The following is a 22314-nucleotide window of genomic DNA, read 5'->3' as shown; positions in this document are numbered from 1 at the left end:
GCCATTTTCTGTCTTCATCGTCTTCCTCTTGGAGACACACACGCACACACACACACACACACACACACACACACACACACACACTACATGGGCTCCATATGAGTCAGTGGGCATGCTCACTTGCTCGCTACTGTTTGCTCCCTCACTGGCTCACTTGCATTATCTCCCTTCCCCCACTCCCTTTCAGTGACACAGAAAACCAGCGCCCCCTCCCTCCCTTATCCCCCCCGTTCACGTTGCAATGCCCCCTCCTCAATTCTCCCACCTCATCACTTTGCCCGTGTGGTCACATGTTCTCCTTCTTGTCACTCTTGTGCAACCTCCATGCCAAACTGCTTTCATTGTTCACTCTCAGCATCACTCTGGGAATCCCCCCCCACCTTTTCCAACATCCCACCCCTTCCCTGGCATTCACCAGAGTGCTTAGCTGCCACTTACACTCATTGAATGTGCATCTCTCGAGTACATTAGCTCTCCTCCTTGGCGAGCAGCGGACTGTTTTGCATCTCGCATGTGAGCGGATTGCTAAAAATGTTAATCTGGTCAAGGTTCATTCCTTGTTGCTCCGGATGGAGATTGGTCAGGTTGATGTGGGGCGGTGGGAGGGGGGTCGGAATGAGAAGCAATTCACCCCCCCCTCCCTGCAACCCTCTTCCATTAAATCCCCGTTAACAGATTAATTATCTTCGGGCAACATGGTGTTGGGCGTTAAGATACGGAGGGCAACAATGAAATGATAAAGGGTCCCCGAGGGGTGTCTCCTTAATCTTAATCCCCCTTTCCCTCACTCTCTCTCTCACTCTCTCGCTCTCCCTCTCTTTCCTGCTCGCTCGCTCACTCGTCCTCACTGAGAGCTCCTCTCCCATCCATCAACGCGAGCGGCTCTCCGCTGTCACCCGACAAGCATGCAATTATTGGCTCTTTAATATTTCAACAGCTGCAAGAATTACTCGCGCTCTCTCGGCAATTGCTCTGCCGCCCCTTCTGCCACATTTTGACTAATTCTTTGGCATGTCTCCGAGTTTTTTGTGTGTTTTTTTTTAATCCCAGCAGGATGTTTTTGCAAGAGCATCAGGCGTTGATTGCCGGCAGTATACTTTGAGTGGGTAAATATTACACAAGCAGCGGCGAAAAGAGACAGAGCATCAAGAGAAGCCTTCCAACGCAACTGTCAAAGGTAAGAAATGCATCAATCTTGCCATCAATCTTTTTTTCAATGTTTTTTTTTTGTAGATGCAATGATGATAAAATGTGTTGTGAGATGCATTCATGCATATTTTGCGCCCGCCGCATTTAAAACATGGCTCATTGTCTCATTGCAATGAGATGCAGTAAATGCTGCATTGATGCTGATGCTTTCATTGCCTCCACTCTTTTTTTTTTAGGGTGGGGAGGTGGCGTCTATTTTGTCTCTGTCAACTTGCCGTGTCGTACTCTCGTGCACTGATTTGTGCCGACTTACTGACTGCGCTCACTTACCTTTCGGTCAGCTGCACTCACTTTTGGAGGCGAGCGCGCGCCGTCAGGAGTCGACGTTAATCACGCAGATGAATGTCGACGGAAAATGGACGTGGAGCTATTTGGACTCCGGGGAGGCTTTGCATACGAGATGAAGCACGTAAAGGCACAAGATGTTGATGAATTTGCCCCTGGCTGATGGAGTGTGTCATAAGCCTTTAATGCCCTCCTGTAAATTCCCGTCGACAAAGGTTGTTGTTAAGTGCCGCTTACTGTTTCTCGCCGTCGGCTACTAACAACGGCAGGGCAATGGTACGCACGTCATTACAGCCGCAAATATTTTCCCAAAAATGATACACATTCTGTCATAGTCGGCATACCCCATGCGATAATCCCCCCCCCTCCCCTTGTCCTCATTAGCTGCCTCACAAAATGGCTTGTTTCTCCCTACCAGCTGCACATTCAGACATCTTGAAGTCTCCAACCATAGATTTGTGCACGCACGTTTCCTCAGCCTTCAAATCACATTTATTCGTCTTCACTTATGCAAGAGGCAAGATAACAAGCCGATGGTGGGGCGGGGGGCGTGGTGTCAACGTGAGGCTCTCGGCGTGTGACAAGCGTTGAGTAACTGCTGTCATCTACCACCCACCCCCTCGCTTCCATCATCACCTTGTTAGCTTGGCCTAATAACTTCCATAAATGCAGCAAACAGGTGATTCATATCTATTTTTTTTTTACATATCCACTCAGCTGTTGGATTCATTTGTCACCTCCCCTTTAGGCGTGCGCATTGTGTTCTTCTTGGTATGGAGTCAGACATAGACATTAAACGTCTAGATTGCACAGCTACACGCTGGGATTGTAAACGTTGCAACGTGACCCGTGAAAAAATGGACATGGAGAAATACAACTGAATTGAATCCTACTATGCATTTGCCTAATTGCTCGGATCATAAAAGTAGATCGGGCAAGAGCAAATAAAACTGTCAATCTAAGTGTGGAAAATCCATCCATCCATTTTCTTGAACACTTATCCTGTTCAGAGTCATAAGTAAGCTGGAGACTATATCCCGGACTGGTTGTCAGTCAATTAAAGGACACATATAGGGACAGACAACGCCTCACATTGACACCGTCACGCTGATCTGCACAGCTTGGAGGTAGCCGCCACACCGGGTGTGCAAACTTTTGCAATTCCCCTTCACCTCTTGAATTGTCCAAAGTTTGACACCCGCCCCCTCAGTGCATCATTCACCAGCCTGCAGCGCTCAACCGCTCGGATAAAAGTTATTCTGCGTGTACGAAAAATGATTTTCAGCTTCCGTTTTAATAAGTGAAATGGAGCGTTGGCAACAATTTGATTTGTAACAGTTGGGCTGCCGGAGCCATTAGGACCAACAAGCTTATTGAGACGCGCTTAATGCCGGCCCCATCCGGCCTATGAGCGAGCCTTTCAAACTCATCATGGAGTTTGAAAGAGGAAATTGTTTGGCCTCGACATTTGGCTGAATCCAAACTTTTATCTTGGACAGTATTTCACACAATGACGTGCTGTGGGAATCGACGGGGAGGCTGAAAAGCATTCAGTCTTGAATATCGACTGCGGTGTCAAATGCATAATAGGGACACTAAATGGTTCAATTGAACATTTAAAGTAACATTCAAAAATTCAGAGTTGCATGCCTGCTTTGTACGCAAGCGTGATTAGCGCTTTGTGCGCCGCTAAAATGTGCCTTTTCACACACGGCGACGCCGGTATCAGACGCCTACCAGGCTATGTCTCAGCTCCCTGTCCCCCATCTCCTCCCCTCATTGGATCCCAGTGTGCGTTTTGCCTAACCGGATTTGCCTTTTTGTGTTTACCCTACTTTCGAGCCCACTCGGGCGGCTTTGAAGACACTGAACAGTAGAGAGTCCAAAATCAAATGTCGTCTTGTGCTATCGTGCTCCGGTTGCATAAAAAGTGTTCTTCCCCTTGATAATACATTTGCAGCGGCCCCGTATTATAAGCCATGCTAGTCCATATGGCGTCCAGTCTGTGCAAAAATAACAAAAGCTATTATCTCTTATAAAACCCTTCTAAAAATTACTGTTTATTTCTATTTTTATTATGGATTTGATCAAGCACAGTTATTTGTTCATGTGTTGACTTAACTAGACGCAAAGCCATATTTGGTTATATGTCAGGGAAAGCCTACTAGAACAATGGAACTTTATCTGTAGGGACATTAGAGGCACTTTTATTCGTGACAAATCTGTACTGACTCCCATTTAATGTGAGTTTGAATGTGATTGGTACATGCTAAAACCAAGCCGCGCCACAGTTTTGAGAGGGTGTGCATACTTGTGCAATTACATAAGTTCAGTCATTCATTCGAAAAGATAAAAAAATCAATCGAGTTTTATGGGTCACATGTACCTTTCGCGCAATTCAATTTGCTGTTTTTTGTAGACCATACGGGCATGTTATTCAATAATTCAAATTGTAAGGCATCCTATCGATCACGTGTAATTGATCAGTTGCCTTGCAAATGAGGCAAAACGGTTTGCACCGCTGAGCCACAAGACGCCGTCTCAGCACATTTGCCGTCTCAAGAAGATCAACATGCAAACCTGAGCGACACCCGCATTGGTTGAGATTGTATTGCTGAACCATATCGAAAAGTATTGTGTCAAAGAACTCCTCATTTAAAAACCAAGACAAAGCAAGTGCATTACCGAGGATCCATTAAGAATTCTGTCGATTGCGTTGCTACAATTGATTAGTCCTGTCTAGAACCAATTGAGGCAAAACGTAGCGGCCTACTTGGCTGCGAGCGGCAGAGGCATTGATTCAGTCTTGATGTCTGAAGAAGATCAACATGAATTCAGCGAAGGGAAGTTTAAATACAGTACACGACGAGAGGAGATGTTCTCCCGTCCAATTCAAAATGATATCATTCGGTTGCGTCCCATTTCTTTCAAAATATACAAACATGAACATTCACCAAAGAGTCACTTCTGTGTAACTACAGCTGACACGTTAACCCTGCCATCTCCCAGGTGATGCCGAGTCTTAAATCTGGGGAAGCGTCGTCGTCCTCGGTCCTCAGCGGCGCCCTCAGCGGGACCTTCATCTCCCCTCGTATCGGTGGCGCCTCACGTCGCGGTGACCCTGACATCTCTCTCTCTCTCACTTGCCCAGGGTGGAGGAGGGGCCCCAGTGACAGTGGACAATGGCTGCCATGACGACAGTGCCCAGCTATACCCCTTCGCTATGGGTGCGGATGTGTCACGCTCTCCCTCGGCTGGACCTCACCATGCAAATGAGGGACAACCTTTTTGCCCCGGACAGCTGGGAGTACCAGCAGGTAGCACACACACACACAGACACTTGTCACTAGGTCACACACTGCAGTGAAGTTTGCACACACTGCAGTTTCAGTGATGTCACGCAATCTGTGTCATATCATACGAGAAGTCCATGAATGCAACTGTTTGCTTTCAAAGTTATAAATTGAGTGCCTATAAAATGAAGCCGCTGCTAGGATTACAGCAGCTGACGTTAAATAATTTTTGACAAAAAGACTAGGCTGTGCTGAAATATTTACATTTTTTTTATTTCTTATTTGAAATGTACATTATCTCGACCACCATCTAGTGGTTGATAGTGGAATTACACCCAAAATAGTAATGATACACAATCTGTTTCATTCTTTACACTCTATTTAAGTATGTTGTATATTTATTATAAAGTACATTTATATAGAGTGCTATTTTTCGAAAATGCGTTACATATGTTTTAAAAATTGATCTACTGCCTTGACTCATTCCCCATCTTGCTTTTTTTTTTTTTCAATGCTCCACTACTAGGTCACTCAGTTGCACCTGCTCCTGTGCGTGCACGCGGCCCGCTATCAACTTGCGCGTAAAAATCCGAGTTGCCCCCGGGCTGCACGGATGCGAATCTCTGCGCTTTGCCATGCAAAATAGAAGGTCTCGCCCGTCTTAAACAAACTGTCTCACAGTGCAGGCTTGTGACTTTGCTGGGGCACAAAAAGGAGGATGTTGGTGATGGTGGTGAGAGGGGGTGAAAAAAAGACAGAGAGAGAGTGTGCAAATCATCCTGCAGAACACAAAGACAAAAGCGACTTAAAGTGCTCTGCGAAGGCAAAGAGAGAGGGAATGAGTAATGCGAGGAGGTTGCTGCGGAGAAGTCCGGGGCTGGGGGAGGCTCACATCGAGTCAGCCAGCGGCGGCAGTGAGCGAGACTCGTACTGAATGTATTTAAGTAGGTCACAGATTATTAATAGAGATCCAGGCGCTGTGGATAGATAGAAAGGAACGAGAGGGTAGAGTGGGGGAGACAAAAAGGGAGGGAGGGAGGGAGTGTGGGGAAAACGGTGGGGAAGAGGAGGTGAGACAGAGTGATGCGGAGGAATGCGCGGGAGTGACAGACGGGCAGACGGATGAGAAGATAATACGGGGAGATGTGCGCTGAAAAATGAATTTCAGTAATGTTGACTTGATGACACAAGGCCCGATCGGATGCCTGATATGGCTTAGTGACATCAGACTCCGTCTGATAGCCGACCGCTCCGCGGTGAGCCGCCCGTGCTGGTCGCAAAAAAAACAACTCGCTTGACATCATCATATTTCATTTTCATTATGTGCAAATTGTGGTGACTTAAAAAAACACAACTAATGGGACATTTTTGAAGAACTGTCTTTTATCACGCCCCTCTGTTAGACCCTGCTGGTTTTATCCAGTTTATCGGCCATCGCCCTGGTTATCTCCCTCTTGGTGATTCTGTCCTTCCTCATACACTACTGCTGCTGTCACCGTGGCGACCGCGGCGAGGGATCTGAGGAGGAGGAAGAGGACGAAGACGGCAGCACGGGTCACGGCTACGGCGGCAAGAAGGGTCGAGGGATCTGCTGCGTCACGTGGGTGGCCGTGGCGTCTGTCACGCTGTGCTGGTGAGGAGGCGGACGCACGTGTCGTTTTGAAAAAGGTGTTGTCGTGGCGACGTGCTGCCTTGACTGCTTGATTGGGAGGAAATTTTAATGTAGTGGAATTGCGGTCTGATCAATCTGGATGGGTCGGGGGGTGAAGACATTCCAAAGTGAATATTCAGAGGAATTCTTGTGATGCGGAGAAATTCCGAGGGAGGTAGACATCATCTGATTTTAGAATGTCACAAAAATTTCATGAAATAATCAAACTGCGTCATACTCAATAATCATGCATTGTAAAGTGAACTGATAGTTCTGTAGGCGTAAAAAGCAGGATGACATCCAATATTTTCAACAAAAACTAGGAGGTGCTGAAATACATTTGTGAATATATCATTTTGTGGTGTACAATACACACCAATATTATGTTGAATTATTTATTCAATGAAAACAACTTTCAAAGGCCTTCTTCTTAATACCAGCCAAATTATTTGTCACTAGTAGCCTAATCTTCCACAATGCTGTTTTTCATAATCTTGTTCTGCACAAAAAAGCAAAAGATAATTGGTGAAATTCGGTCAGTATCGTTTCCAAATTTCCAGAATCCAAATCAGGAAGTGACATCATTGCGATAGAGTGGCGCGTACGTTAGGTTGAGCGGCGGCAGCAAAGCTGTGAATCACATGTTGTCATCGCCTTCATCATCACGCGCTTTTTTTTAGTCACCAGAAACAAGGTGAGGCCTGCTTGACATCCGACTGTCATCTGTGCTCGTTTGTCAACCTCGTCCCGTGACCCAACCACACATACATAACTTTCTTATTGTAACTTTCTGTTTTAGAAAGAAGCAAAAGTCACATCAATGAAACGTTACAGGCGGATTTGTGTCATAATACGTACGTGGTGTCAACCTACTGGCCGTTTGTATCCACCTTGCTTCCCTTTTCAAACTGTTTTAGCTGTAATAGCACACAATGTGGACATTTCCCAAGGGACAATCCCATAACTTTAACCGAATCACTTTTAATTCATGTTATTTGTTTACTAATGTGGCGGTAACTGACGTAACCAAAGCAGAAAACTACAAAGTACTAAACCTATTTTGAAATGTGAAACCCATCTGCACGTTTGAATTGATGTACACGCAATCCTAATGATGTCATCATATGTAAACTATACACGCAGTCCGTGTCTCCCCCTTATGGAGCCTCTTATAATTGTAGTCGGTTATTATCACATGAGCTGGATAATTATTTATGATTTTACATGCGGCCTTCGAGAAAAAACAGCCAACGTGATTTGTAGTGACGTTCTCATTTGGCAGCTTTCAATGCACAACACACACACACGTTATAATCTGGGTCACATTATATGGGAGATTGGGTCATACCATTCGTCTCTGGTCGGAGGGGATTTGACGAACAGCTAGCCCGAGTCTTAATCTGAATTTTTGAAGAAAAGGAATGATGTGTAAATTTGTTGCTACGGTTCACATTTCCATTGCTTATTTTTTTTCCCCGTCATCTGTTTGATTTGCGCATTCACCCAGGATGGATCGCATCCTCGCCCGCATCTCATTTATTTCAAATGTACAGTCCAACGCGGCACTTCACGCCTCTGCTATCTGCTCTCATGTGCGTGCACACCTCCCACAGTCTTTTCACGTTCCCCCCTCCCCTTCTTTCTCCTCTGCCTCCCTCTTTTGCAGTGTTGCCATAGGCATCGGTTTCTATGGCAACAGCGAGGCTAATGATGGGATGTATCAGTTGACCTCGTCGCTTCTCACAGCCAATTACACGCTAGCTTCCATCGATTTGCTGGTGAGTGGTGCTCTCCGCAAGTAAAATGTCACGCAGAATCCCTGCCCGGCTTGACGCTGCTTGCCGAGTGTGTGTGTTGAGTGTGAAAGAAAATGGCTTACAAATGTCTCTCTGATTGATTACCCCCTCCCTCCTCCCTCCCCTGGTCAAACAGTGGTTGCTGTGTCACTTTGCTAATTGTCCTCCATCCGGAGCGCGTTTCACATCGGTCAAATCCGATGGTGGGCGGTGAATTTGGTAGCCGGGCCTTCAGTGGGTGACTACCGCCGCTTTCACGTCACCAATTAACACAATGAAGACAGTGTCAAGTCAAAAGTGAATATAGATGATAGCAATAAAAGCAGCAACCCACAGTGAGTCGGGCATGTGCAAACGAGCTGCGGTTGCACGGCAAGAAAGGAATAGAAGTACGCTGAATGTTTTATGACCTTCGGGACAGCTGAGTACAGGTGCTGCTGATCCGATCTGATCTGAGTTGCACTATTAGGAGGATGCTAGACACACCACACACACACACACAAAAAGTTGTCTGGTTCATTGACTCTGTTATATAAACATCTCAAAGCACCCACGCAAAAAGAGCTTTGAGATAAAGGGGAAAAAAATCCCCAAACATTTCTCCTGTGCTTTATAGCATCACTGGGCTGAGCTTACATTGTGAATTATTTAAAGTAGAGTTGACATGAAAAAAATATATTTTGGAATAAGGCGCCCACTACTTGGACATCTCTTCAGGAAGTGAGAATGAATCAATATTTTGCGATTTTAAACTGTGTCCATTTGTGAGCTACAGAGGTTGCAAAATTACTCACACCATGTGCTCCAAGACTACAAGAATTCAAAAAATTTAGACTAAGCTGACTCAAGTACTTCAGGCATACTTGCGGTTCGGACAAAGAAGAATCTTCACTTGTCTGTCCCAAATCCGACCACAACGTTACAGCATCCCAAATTTGAGGTTTACTCACATCCTCCTCCTCCTCCCTCTGCAGATTTCCGATACAATCAACGGTCTGCAGCTGTCTGTCTCGGGCCCGCTGACCACAATGGAGGAGATGTTTACGGGCAGCAAACCCTTCCTGGTTTCCACGCGGAACTGCCGGAGGTTATCCGAGAACGTCATCAGCCTCCTCTCGTCCATCTCTGTGGCGCGGTTCGGCTTGGACGCGGGACCGGGCAATGATAGCGGCGTCAGCGGGGCCTCCATTATACCTCTGACTCCGGTGCCACCCTCAGTGGCCCCCACGGCGGCGCCCTCAGGCGGCCTCATGCCCGGCCCCTTTTCACCTGGCTGGGCGGCCAACACATTAATGATGAATGAGGACTACAGGTGAGGGCAGCCCAGACAAACATCCATCCATTTTCTTTTTTTAAGCATTCAAATTTATTGTGGTTGTTAAGAAGTCTTAAAAGCCCCTTTTAAAAGTCTTAATATACTTTTTCTTTTTACTACTTCAACCAAACCGCACATCCATTAAAAACTTTCCACTTTGCTTTTAACCACATATTTTCTACTTGGGACTCGTTCAATAAGTCTCTCTCAGTGTATTGCGAGGTTTTGTCATCCTACAACAGCCGGACTTGAGTGCGTCTTGACATAAACAAACCAGATTCAGACAGACAGAGAAATTATGCACTTGAGCGACCTTTTCCGCAACATCCTAACCGCACATTCCTGTCGTCAGGAAGGGAAGGGCTGTACTTGCGTGTTTTAGCTGAACCTTGCAACCTTTTGTGGTTTTTATTTTAGGTGGTTGTCATACGTCATGCTGCTGCTGCTCGACCTCATCGTGTGTCTCTTCATCCTGCTCGGACTGGCCAAGCAAGCTCGATGGCTGCTAATTTTGTGCGTAAGCGCTCACGTTTGCGTCTTCATCACGCGTGTGTCCCCCCCCCGACGTGTTAATGCTTTTTTCCCCCCGCAGAATGACTGTGCTGGCCTGGCTGGCTCTCTTCTTAAGTTGGGGCTCGCTGGGCTTGGAGACGGCCACCGTGGTGGTGAGTGGGCCCAGTAAAACCCATCCACGGGTCGATGTACGAATACTTGGTTAGAGCGGGAATTGTGTGGAACCTCGTAGGGAGCGCCGCAGTGATGGCAGAGCCCCAAAAAGGAAGGAAAATGGGGCAGAGATTAAAAATTCAATGCAAGCGTGCACGAGGAGCGTCTGCGAGCAAAGTGCGCGCCGGCGTGGGCGTTTGGCTCAGAGACGTCAAGATGGAAGATGAAGGGAAGTGCTCCGGGCGGGAGCCAGGGAGGGAGGACGGGTTAGAAAGACGAGGAACCAGCAGCGGCTTCCCGTCGCTCTCCACGACGCCTCTCTCGGATCAAACGCAAAAGTGCCAAACCGGCCAGAGTGAAACTCGCAAACAAGAGGAAGTCGAAACCTTTTTTTTTTTTAGACATTTGTTTGTAACGGGGTACAGAGGGAGCGTTTCACGTCCATTTCCAGCTTCCCCCGTGAAAGAATGCGTCAAGAGGCCAAATAGTGGCTGTTTTTCTGCTCTGCTGCCTGTTTTGTGTCTCGCGGGGCTGGCGGGAGATGTCCCAAAGCCTGTTAGGCCACACAGAGACGCTCTGTCCCTGGCTAGCGATAAGGAAACAAAGGGCTCGCTGTGGGCCAGCACGGTTCACTCTGTCCTCAATGGCCACGTTTACCCGCCTGAGTGGGCCTCACTGTGTGGGACTATCGCTCCCTCTTCTGGTGAGTGCACACAGCAGGGTGCAGTACGATACCGTATCACCAAAAAAAAAAAAAAAAAAGATCTCACAGCATACCAGCAGGCAAAAAAAGTTCACATCTCAAATCATCTTTCCCCAGTCAAGTAAGTCCAAATGCCATGAATCTGTTCCAACCTCCCGAAGAAAAACAATAAAGGACAATTACACTAATATTTTAAATACGAAGTTGATAGAATGAATAAATTGAATAAATGAACACCTTGCTCAAATGTATCTAACCTATTTCCACTTGTTACTGCCAAAAAACAGACAAGTGTTCAATCTCGAGGTGACAATGCGGCTTTGAAATTAGCTGTTGAGAATTCAAGAGTTAATAAAAATGTTCACGAGCTATTTTCAACACTTTAAATTGGTTAATAATGTGGACAACGTGAAGACAGACCAAAAATATTAATTCGAGGAAAAATATAAAAGTGACCTTGCTTGGAAAGTTTCTGCCTGACAACAATGAAATATTAAGATATGTTATAAATGTAGGTCGGTGTTTCTGATAAGGTTTCGGGGACCCCGCGCTAATGGAAAGACATGCTAGGCTGCTGCGGGTTTATTCAGGACAGCAGCAGTATTGCGTGAATTTGTGGCCGCTTGCCATCTGCATGCCGTCACATTTGTCAGGAGGGAAGTATGTCACCCGGTCAGCGTGTCTGCTAACGTCTCCCTCCTTCTTTCTTTGCCAGGCTCTCAGCGACTTTTGCACCGATCCAAACTTGTTTGTGCTCAACTCCACAAACTTCAACACAGGAACCAGCTCAGGTACCCCTCTAAAAAAAAAAAAAAAACTGGTTGTTGTTGTTCCTCCTCTCTGTCATGCATCTGTGTGATGCTCCCACATGACCTCATTTGTATCCTCACTCAGACGTGCTGGATTATTACCTGACCTGCAGCCGACGCATGAACAGTCCGTTCCAGCAGGTACTTCTACCTTCAAGTTTGCTATTGAAACGTCATGTGACCTATGAAACCAGATTTCATCCTTCGTGTCATGAAATACTGCTCAATCTCTGTCTTCAGATCCTCACCCAGTCCCAGAGGGCGCTGTCCAACATCCACACACACCTTTCCAGTGTGGAACGTAACGCCCTCACACAGTTCCCCAAAGCTGAGGTGGGTTTGAGTCATCCTGAAAAAAAAAAAACGCTTGCTCTGTCATGATTTTCACCTCATGGAACGCTTTACTCGCAGAAATCACTCAGGGATGTTCAGCAGATTCTCAACAGCACAGAGGGCAACTTCCACCAGCTGGTGGCCCTGCTCAACTGCCGAGGCCTCAACAAGGTAAGAAGACTGATTTGCTTTGAAGACTCATTGGAATGATTAGAACTTTTCCGTCCCGTAGGACTACATCGACTCACTGAAAGGTCTGTGCTACGACGGGATGGAGGGACTCCTCTACCTCTCCCTTTACTCCTTCCTTTCGGCTTTGGCCTTCACTGCCATTCTTTGCTCTCTGCCCGGTGCCTGGAGGAGCTTTCCAAGGTAAGGGAGGAAGCGAGTTCTCATGTTGCCCCTGCGCACAGTTTTGTCCTTCTTGCTTGCCGTCGTTGTTTGATTGTGCGAATGAATGCTACATGACCTTTTCTTCATCCTCTCTATGTTAGCTTTCCATTCTCACTCATCTTCATCTCTCTCTCTTCCATGGGCGCCGTTTGGCCAGTGAATCGGAAGAGTACGAGGACTCGGACAGCGAGAGTGAGGACCCCTTCACCTCCCATCAGGCACGTAGACAGACGGCCTCGGGGTCTCAGCGCGGGGCCATGGCCCCCTTCTATAATTACCCGGGGGCCGGGTGGACACCCCCATTTTCTAGCGCGCCGCCCCTCCCGTGAGTAACACCAGACACACGGACACGCAGACAGACAGACAAACAGACAGACAGACGCTTCCAGATGTTGCAGGAGAGTCCAGAAAAGCATATGTAGACTCACATATTACATGACCTGCCGCAATGTTAGGTACGCTTGCACAATCTGATGAAGAGGGGTATCTATTATATCTATCTGGCTGGCTAGCTCGCTACTAGCGTGCTAGCTTCAGTAGATACTATCTTGATACTAGCTCTCACTGGATTGTGCAGGTGTACCCAATGTGGTGTCCGGTCAGTCCGCATTTCAAATCCACGTCACCCCCCCCCCACCCCCTTCATCACATCTAAGTTCGACTGTAACTCGGACACATAAGAGGTACCCAGCGAGCCTTGGTGCGCTCCTTACACACGCAGCACTAGTTGCTCCTCTGCAGACAGACACACAGACAGGTCAACATGGACGACAGTGTAGACAGAGGAGCGGACACAACTGCGGAGGCCTGTCTGTCTGTCTGTCCGTCCGTCTGTCCGCCCGCCCGTGTGTCTGTCCAATCCGTCCATCTGTCTCGAGTGTTTCCCGGACAGACGACGCAGGCCCGCTTTGATTTTTTTAATTTCCAGCCCCTTCCTCCCCCCAGCTTGAAATTACAGTGTCACGATCTCCACCTAGTAAGACCAATGCTGTGTTTTTTTTAAGGAAATTCAGGGTGGGTAATTTGGCAAGAGAAGCCGTCTAGGTACCGACCTTTTCCACCCTCCGCATCACTCGTCATCACTTGTCTCCTCACTGTGATCTCTCCTGGCATTTTTTTCTCTTCATGACCCCTCACACGTCTAACATCCTATTTTAGGCACAGTCCCACTTCGGCAAGCCGTTTGCTTTCATGTATTAGTACATTCTTTGTCCGCATCACAATTAAGCAGTCGAGTGAGTTGGTCTGTCTTGACTTTCTTCAAAACATATCTCAATGTGACCCTACAAAGGCATTCAAATCGTTGTTTTTTTACACACCGCATTAAAAATATATCTGAAACGTTATTATTTTAAGTAACAAATTTGACTAATTTTGCTAATATCGCTATATGTCAGAACGAATAATTTTGTCGCGAATAAATAATTTCTTTCCGACCGATTCAGAGAAATTCTCCCATTAATGGATTGCATAAGTGTACCAAAGTGGCACTAACACGTCGCGTAGCCGAATCAGTCCACTCGTCTGCTGAGTGACTTGCCCCAAAACGTTTTCCCTGCTTTTCTCACGCATTCGCTCGTTACGGCAACTGAAATGCATACAAACGAGCCAGCCGCACCTCCGGTCATGAGCGGAGATGCACGCCGACTGAAAGTGAGAACGAGAGAGCGAGAGCTGTGCTTTGTGCGCTTGATCTCTAACCGCTGATTCTCCCTCTTCCCTTTTGACCTTGCCCTCGACTCCTGTGCCACCACCGCCACCGTGTCCCGTCTTTCTCGATGTGTCTTCTTCATCCTCCATCCCTCCTCTCCTCTCCTCCTCCTTCCCTTGTCTCTTTCTACTCTCTCTACGCAGGACTCCAAACGTTTCCTCCAATGGCAACCCTGGCTATGAGAGCCTCCCCTTGACTGACAGGCAGTCCCCACCCCCCTCTGTGAGTTCCTCTGTTCTTGTGTGTGCCATCTTATCATCATGCTGGTTACCAGTGCGTTACCGGGGAACCGTTGTTCTACCGAGGGTCGTTTTCTTTTTCTTTTTTTAAATAGTGCATTAAATGGGGGTGGTGGGGTGAAAGATGGTGGCAAATCATTACATTTAGCTAAATCAAGCTCCTAGTCTGTCGGTGAATTCGGGGGGCTCCACTGTACCCCCAAAAAAATCTGGATGATCCCCAACCCTGTATTACTAAACTGGTCTTGCCTTAAGTTCGTCCCCAAGTACAAAAGTTCAAAATGTTTATGCAATGAAATAATCAGTATTTATTTCTGACTTCCAGATGCCATTTCCTTGTTTGAATGACATTCTGTGCTCTTTTTCCCACAGTACTCTCCCAGCATGCTGACTGGTTACGGGGGAGGTCAATCACACCCTAACCCCACCCATTCGAGGAACCTGTATTCACGTTGATAACTAATTTTCTTTTCTTAGCAAATGTATAGAAGAAAAAAAACAAATGTTTAGTTTTCATATGAAGGGACACTTTAAAAGGAACGGAACTTAATCGTAAAGAGAAAAAAAAGGCTTTAGCGTCGCGTCTAACGTCGGTACCACTGAGTATTCTTGTTCTGACAATTCTGATGATTAGAAGCACTTATTTAAAAAAAAAAAAAAAACAAGGAGCAGGAGTGAAAAGCACTGTGGGCACGCCAATATGATGTGAAAGCAAACCCTCCCCTTGTTTGTCCAAACTGTGTAAACTGTGAACAGTGGTGAGGCAAGTGGAGAATGGTATTGACGTGACTACGTTATGTCGTTTTATATTCTTCAATGTATCACCCATTGATTTGAAAGTTGTTTTATATATACGGTATATATATAAATATGACATTGTTGTAGAAAAAGCACTGGCACGTAGCAACAAAAGCACATGTTTTTTTTTTCTTTCTGTCAATGGTTATGCAGTTCCCCCTCACTTGGTATATATTTTTATTCTTACTTTTTATAGGTGGTAATTCTGTATTTTCTGTGTATTACCTTACGCTATTCTGTATATCTCACTGTCTATATCTGAATAATAATAATAATTATCATTTCTCTTTTAAAAGAAAATAATCACCGTGGTTGAGGGCTACGAGAGCCTTGTTTGAATGGAGAACCCTGAAAGAACTACAAATCCCATGCAACAACAGCAGGTACAGAGCAATAATGTACAGTGGGTAAAGAAAGTCTACACAATATTGTTCAAATGCCAATTTTTGGTGATGTAGAAAAATTTGACCAAGTTGAATCAGTTTTAAAATGTTTTCCCACTCAATGTGAAGTAAAGCCTGTACAATTTGGGGAAAAAATATTTGAGAAGGTAATGACAATGGTGATGATGTGGTTGCACAAGTGTGCACACCCACCTCGAGGGATGTTGCTGTGTTCAGAATTTGAGTGTGTACACTTTTGCATGATCTCATTTGGTTTTACGAGGTGAGTCTGGTTTTACGAGTTGTACTGGTCGATTTATGTTGCGCTCATTTTTTGAGGTCACAAAATCCTGGCATTTGAACAGGGGTGTGTAGACTTTTTATAAGCATTGCATAGCACAGCATTGGGTCTCCAAGATGTTTTTTTTTTTTGTTTGTATATTACGGTATGTTGGAGATCTCATTGAATCCTCCTCCCACCCGACCCTGTTAACTCCTCCAATTGAGTTTGTACTCTCAATGCTCCTTTTGAATGGCATCCTTTTACACTCAAGAGTCTAATATGAATAATAATAATAACAATAATAAAAAAATCAAAACCTGAGGCTCAACCTTTTTTTGACACTCATTTGAACATTTGCACGATAACAGCAAAATGTGAAAAATTTGCACCTTTCAATTGTCATTACTGATTGTTTTTATAAAGTTAGAAGTTTGTTTTAAAATCTGAAAAATATTAATGACTTTTTTCATTCATATCACCAGTCAGCAAATTTGGAGTAAAATTTCTGACCAGAAATGTAAGTAAACTATTCTATGCATTTTTTGCCGCTGATTCTGAATTTCCTCTCATTTTTTCCTTTAGCAAATCATTTTCTTAAAGGAAATAAAATCCAACAAGGCCTGAGGGTTAAAACAACAACCAAAATTTATTATAAATACATTTCAACATTAAAAACTTAGTAGGTCGTCAGTCAATAAGTCACAAGTGTGCACCACAGACAGACTGGCAACGCTTATTGGATATGCATAGATCAATAGCGATGGGCATTTGAATTTGTCAATTTTTAACATTGCTAGTTTGACTGTAATGTTACGAGTAATGTACGCTCTTTTCTCACTAGTAGGACACTTTGGGAAAATACTGAGGTGAAACTGTACCCAATTTAACAACTGTGCTACTACTACCAGCGGAATAAAAATGTACCAGTTAGTGTTTCACTAGTAGCATGAAGATGTCAACTTGAGCAAAGTTTGATACAAATACATAGTCTGATCTGTAATCTGCATTTTTTTGTTCCCATCATGAGCGATCACTGTTATTATTAATATTATGATGACATCATGCCAACACTTTGTACCACCAAACCGTTCAAGCGCTCAGTCCAGAATGGCTTCCCATGTTAGCTTAGCTGCAGAGAAAAAAGTTACAATCATCGGATCGTCACGTCACAAGTGCACAAGTTTATTTGAAAGCCGTTTGAGCATTTAGTTCACATTCTTGAGACCTTCACATTCATTTACTAGAATTACGCTCTTTGGTTAGTCATTCGACTATTACGCTGATTTGTGTCCTCGTGAATCAAAGGGCCCACTGTGTTGACTTTAAACTGGATATCAAGAAAACGGAATAAATGGTCAAAGGCTTTCCAAACGAGTTTCTCTTTGGCGCGTGTGGTCGTTAAATGTTTGTTCCCTGAAGACTTTGCTGCCATGAGGTGTGTTAAAAAAAGAAAAAGAAAGTCCTTTGTTTTGCTCTCACGCCGCACTGTTCGCACCGTCACCGGCGGGGTCGGGGTTCAGCCAGGAGCCATCCTCCTCCACCTCCCGCGTCACCACCAGCAGCATCTCCGCCACGTCTTGAGAAAGCTGCTCGCTGAGAAAAGTCCTGTGAGAGAGAGCACAGAATGCATGTGAGTACATTTTTCATCCAATTAGATTTCAGCTTTTATGTGTTGCCGCGTGAACCTAACCTGGGGATGGAAAAACTGAGAAAAATAAATTTCCAAGATATTTTCTGCAAACTTGTTTTATTAATCTGCATCTTTGCTGATTGTGTTTGATTTATATTTTTATGTTATTCGACAAATATTGTGATCTAGGTGGATTCTATGAAAATTATGATCTCCTACTGTAGTTCCTTTTCCCCTCCGATGCACACGGGACTCTTCAGCTTGGAGTCCAGGTTGAAGTACTGCCCGTTGACTTGGCGTACGGCGAGCCAGTGGCGCCGCTTCAGCAGCGGCAGGGACAGGATCCCCAGTGAGACACACGAAGGGACATTCAGGATGAAGCCCTGAACCTTGGCGATGCACAAGCTCTGAACCGTCCTGTAGGGTATAAAAACAAAAACCATCACGCCCACCCTCTTGATAAAAGTCGCTTTAAGGTGTGTCGCTCACACATACCTGCGTTTATCCCACCACACAGCTGCCAGCTCCCTGCTCTGTAGGGCCGCCATGATGACGTTGACGTCATAGTTGCCCGTGCCGAACACGGAGCGATGTGGGTTGACCACACATTGTGGAGCCAACCTTCAAAAACGAGGGGACAAAAACACATCTTTGCATCTTGAGCAAGTTCTGTTTCAGACATGGGGAATGTGAATTTCCATCCACAAAGATTCCCTCCAGGATGCGGCCAGACACAAACAGCTGATTCATTCCGAGGAGATGCATTTATGTGAAGTAACCACAGAAATTCTATGGTCAGGCTGGTAAACAACGCAGATGAACAATAACACTTCTCAGTTTCACTTTGACTGCATGTTGACAACTATATTGGGCGTGACTAGTTTTTCACAATGGAATTTTGATTAGTCGCCTACACATGAGCTGTTTCCGCATGACTCTTTTGGGGGGGGGGGGGGGGGGGGCATAATAATGGCAACATTTTATTCAATAGCTATTAGTTAAATAAGTTAGCGAGCTTGGTCATGGAGGTAAAAACTCGTAAGTCAGGGTACCACTGTGTAACCTCATTGGACGAGATACCCAAACGAAAATGAAACTTTAGTGGTGTGGTGGCACCTCGCCCGAGGAGGCAGGTTTCTAAGGAGCGCCCCTGTTGCACACAAACTACTTCACTATTTATTTGTGGCTCTCTTTTTTATAATCGTGCTTTTTATATATATATATATATATATATATATATATCGTGCTTTTTGATCACTTGATTGCAAACGTTCAAGCGCACACACACAATAAAAATATATATAATTTCACGCCGTACCGTTTGCAGATCTCGTCGGCTGTCTCCTTTGTAAACACCCTTTCCTGCAGCACGTTGTTGAGCGCGTGGATGGCGCACAACTCCAGACGCTGCTTCTCGTGGAACACTTCCCCTTCGCTCATAATATTCGCAAAAATAACAACAGGCAACTTTTCCACTAGCCGATCCAAACAAAAATCAACCACGTCGGCGCAAGCAACATAAGCAGCGCCGAGCTAGCTAGATAGTTAGCTAGCTAACATGGCTACTCCAACGCCCAACAAGCTAATAACTATTTTTTTTAAATGAGTGGAAGCCTTTGGCTTTTTTCTCCAACGTGTGTTGAGCTCGGGAAAAATATGCTGTTGACTAAGAAATTCCCAGTCAAAAACAAGAAGGCGGTGTTACGCGCTTGACAGCTCCATCCAGAACACCCGGAAGTGCCTCGTGTTGATGTTGTAACAAGTTTTCCCATTTCATTCAAAACAAAACTTCACCAGTTTGTAATTTTGTTTGGCATACCCAGCCACTGCAAAAAACAATGGTGTAAAATTAATAGTTAAGATGAAAAAGTATTTATACCATCTTTTTATACTCAACTAAATTTCAAGCACCTTTTTTCTTTTGAATTTAAATACAGGAGTTGAATCCGTATTTCTACAGATAATAATTTTATCTGAGTCATCTATTTATTATACAGCATTATCTGTATTTCTTCTGAAGTACTTTTTCGTGTATATATGTATAATGTGGTTACCGTTTCATCCCAATCATAGCAACACTTTCAATGGTTCTGTACAGTGAATTGCCATTCTAAAAAAAAAAAAAAAAGCATAAGGAAATACAATTTTACTTAATTTTGCCGGGTGCACAATCATCAGATTTTTGCCGCTGTGTAGGAGCGCCCTCCGGTGCCTATGTTGAATAGTAGTTTGCAACCAAGATTTCAACATCTTCAATTTCTTTTTCTTTTTTTTGTTGCAACATAAACCGTTTTTGTTTCAAAAACACATACTGTCATAATTATATAGTTTGAGTCGGATTATTCATAAAATGTTTATTCCGGGTAATTTTAATCATTTTCCATTTTTTCTGGGCTTGTTCGTGGACTTTCATTCAAACGGACCATTCACGGACAACTACTAGACCTTCGAGACAGATGGTTGGGCTCCTCTCGATGACGTAGAGAACATCTACATTGCGATTGGTTGAATTCAAGCAATTCACTTTACTGTCACGATCCCATTGGGCCGTGGTCTGGTTAACTGAGCAACGTATTTTTGTTCCTGTGTCAACTAAAAAAGAAGAAAAGCGCAGGAGCTAGCGAGCAGAAGTTTCTACCAAATAATTATTTTTTTAGTTCCACATAGACAGAAAGGCCTCATCGTGTAATCTAAAACCCGCTGGCTTGAAAGAGCTAATTTTGAAAATGGTAAGACTGACGTTAGCAGTCGATTGTACGGCTAGCTTTTAGTTAGCATTAGCTTGTTTCGGTGTTTAGCCATCGTCAGGCGTCGAGGTTCCTTCCTCCTATTCGGTCATATTTAAACAAATAGTGATGTCATTTCAGTAACCTGACGAACTATTCTGTTAGTTTGCTGCGTGCATCAGCGAGGAAAAATTTGCTTACATCAAGTGTTATACGCGGGGTTTATTTCCTTTTTTTTTTTACGCTAGCGTAGCTAACGTGACGTCATTTTCAACCCCAATCTGATATTACTAGGCTCATTCAAACGTTTACTTTAGCTTTTTGTCTATAAACGACACCAGCTTTATCACATTGGAAGGCGTCTAGACGGTTAATTTAAAGTTTAGTCTATTCAACAACATCTGTGACAGTAAGATAAGTACGGCATGTGGCATTTTTCTTTCGGAGATAGCTAAACGATGTTAAATGTCCTGCAATTGACATCATGTTCTGTATTTGTGTTTAATTCTGCACTGATAGAAATCTGTACACACTGTATTACGATTAAGTGAGTTCGGTAGCAGGTATCCCACATTTACCACGGGAATACGTTCTACACTTTACTCCTCCCGCACACCTATAAGATTTAAATGTATGAAAACATTGGCATTGTCAAGAAATATGTCAACAAAAGCACAGAAATGACTAGCGATAGTCATAAAATGTATAGAAAATACATTGTAAGATGCCGTTATGTCGGCGAGTCTGGGTGAGTGCTGTGGTTGACCACTGTCTCCATTTTCTCATGCGAAGCTTTTACAATGTACAATTATGGCGTCGAAGACCCTGATAGCATAGAAATATGCTATATAGCCGAGCAACACTGTCTGATGAACTTCTCTGTCTTCCAACAGAACTCCAATGTGGAGAATTTGCCCCCTCATGTTCTTCGCTTGGTGTACAAAGAAGTATCAGCATTAGCCGCGGACCCTCCAGAGGGTATCAAGATCTACCCCAGTGATGAAGACATAACAGAACTGCACACTGCCATAGAAGGCCCCGGTAAGAGGACTTTTATAGTAATATTGAAGGCTCAAGTACAATACAGTAGCAAAGATTTTTTTGTTTTGTTATATTTGTCAATTATGGCGAGTCTGCATTTTTTCTGCTGCCATCTTATCAGGATTGTTAATCCTTAATACGCGGTTGGCTTTGTGCTTGTTTGCACGGCGGCAGAGGGAACCCCATTTGCCGGCGGCGTGTTCCGAATGCGGCTGGTCCTCGGCAAGGACTTCCCTGCTGTTCCACCCAAGGGGTATTTCCTGACCAAAATTTTCCACCCCAACGTGGGCCACAAAGGCGAGATCTGTGTCAACGTCCTCAAGAGGGACTGGAAGGCAGAACTCGGCCTCAGACACGTCTTACTCGTAAGATTGATCGTCCTGTCTTTTCTTTAGCTTCTCGCCTGGCGCACTCTCTAATCGACACCACCTCGTTTCCCACAGACAATCAAGTGTCTCCTCATCCACCCAAACCCCGAGTCGGCTCTCAACGAGGAGGCGGGCCGCCTGCTCCTGGAGGACTACACAGAATACGAGGCACGAGCCCGCCTCCTCACCGAAATCCACGCCATGACGGGGCCCGGCGGCTCCTCGGGAGCCTCGCAGGACCCCATCGACGGGCCGCAGCCCAAGAAGCACGCGGGAGACCTTGGCAAGTGGGCGGGAGTCAGCTCGGCGGCCGTGCCCGCCGCTCTCGGAAATGGCGCCAGTGGACCCAGCACGACCGCTAGCGGCAGCAGTAGTAGCGCCATGAATAGCATAGCAGTGAAAAAGAAAGCCGATAAAAAGCGTGCATTGAGGCGACTTTAATGCAACATTTTCGGGTTTGCGTGTGTGTGTGTGCGTGCGTGCAAGGGTGTAAATACAGAGATCCGAGTTCTTTTAAAGTTGTTTTCCTTTTTGACCACCACAATCCAGACTGTCCACTTTGTACTGTAGCGTTTGACCTGTCAGAATTAAATTCAGAATTAAAATGGTAACGAATAATGGCTTTCTGCACTTTTAAGAACAACGCATAATAAGACACATTGCAAGAATCATCACAACCCCC

At 45.1% G+C, this 22314-nt stretch overlaps 3 protein-coding genes across 8 annotated transcripts; 2 read left to right on the top strand and 1 right to left on the bottom strand.

The window, feature by feature from the left end:
* Positions 1-725: 725 nt before the first annotated feature.
* Positions 726-16188, top strand: ttyh1 (tweety family member 1). 6 transcript variants are annotated; one of them, XM_037272840.1, is made up of 15 exons: positions 728-1177; positions 4646-4811; positions 6191-6420; positions 8105-8216; positions 9209-9546; positions 9967-10062; positions 10142-10214; positions 11634-11709; positions 11813-11868; positions 11968-12060; positions 12139-12231; positions 12293-12432; positions 12611-12778; positions 14308-14386; positions 14776-16188. In XM_037272840.1, the coding sequence occupies exons 2-15, from the start codon at positions 4677-4679 to the stop codon at positions 14857-14859; spliced, it is 1773 nt and encodes a 590-aa protein (XP_037128735.1). In that variant the 5' UTR covers positions 728-1177; positions 4646-4676; the 3' UTR covers positions 14860-16188. The 6 variants fall into 6 exon arrangements, with proteins under 6 accessions (XP_037128736.1, XP_037128735.1, XP_037128740.1 ...); XM_037272845.1 differs by lacking the exon at positions 14776-16188 and adding an exon at positions 13458-13497 and having other exon boundaries at positions 12611-12671; XM_037272844.1 differs by having other exon boundaries at positions 731-1177; positions 12611-12671.
* A 300-nt stretch (positions 16189-16488) lies between these two features.
* On the bottom strand, positions 16489-19243 carry josd2 (Josephin domain containing 2). Its single transcript, XM_037272852.1, has 4 exons — positions 18816-19243; positions 17993-18118; positions 17717-17914; positions 16489-17472 (listed from the first exon to the last, which is right to left on the bottom strand). The coding sequence occupies exons 1-4, from the start codon at positions 18935-18937 to the stop codon at positions 17343-17345; spliced, it is 576 nt and encodes a 191-aa protein (XP_037128747.1). The 5' UTR covers positions 18938-19243; the 3' UTR covers positions 16489-17342.
* Positions 19244-20033: 790 nt separating this feature from the next.
* Positions 20034-22245, top strand: ube2s (ubiquitin-conjugating enzyme E2S). The gene is made up of 4 exons (XM_037273919.1): positions 20034-20226; positions 21117-21264; positions 21439-21629; positions 21708-22245. The coding sequence occupies exons 1-4, from the start codon at positions 20224-20226 to the stop codon at positions 22071-22073; spliced, it is 708 nt and encodes a 235-aa protein (XP_037129814.1). The 5' UTR covers positions 20034-20223; the 3' UTR covers positions 22074-22245.
* Positions 22246-22314: the final 69 nt, after the last annotated feature.

The sequence above is a fragment of the Syngnathus acus genome, chromosome 16, assembly GCF_901709675.1.
Source record: "Syngnathus acus chromosome 16, fSynAcu1.2, whole genome shotgun sequence".
Taxonomy (NCBI): Eukaryota; Metazoa; Chordata; class Actinopteri; order Syngnathiformes; family Syngnathidae; genus Syngnathus; species Syngnathus acus.
This window is presented reverse-complemented; position numbering and strand designations above follow the sequence as displayed.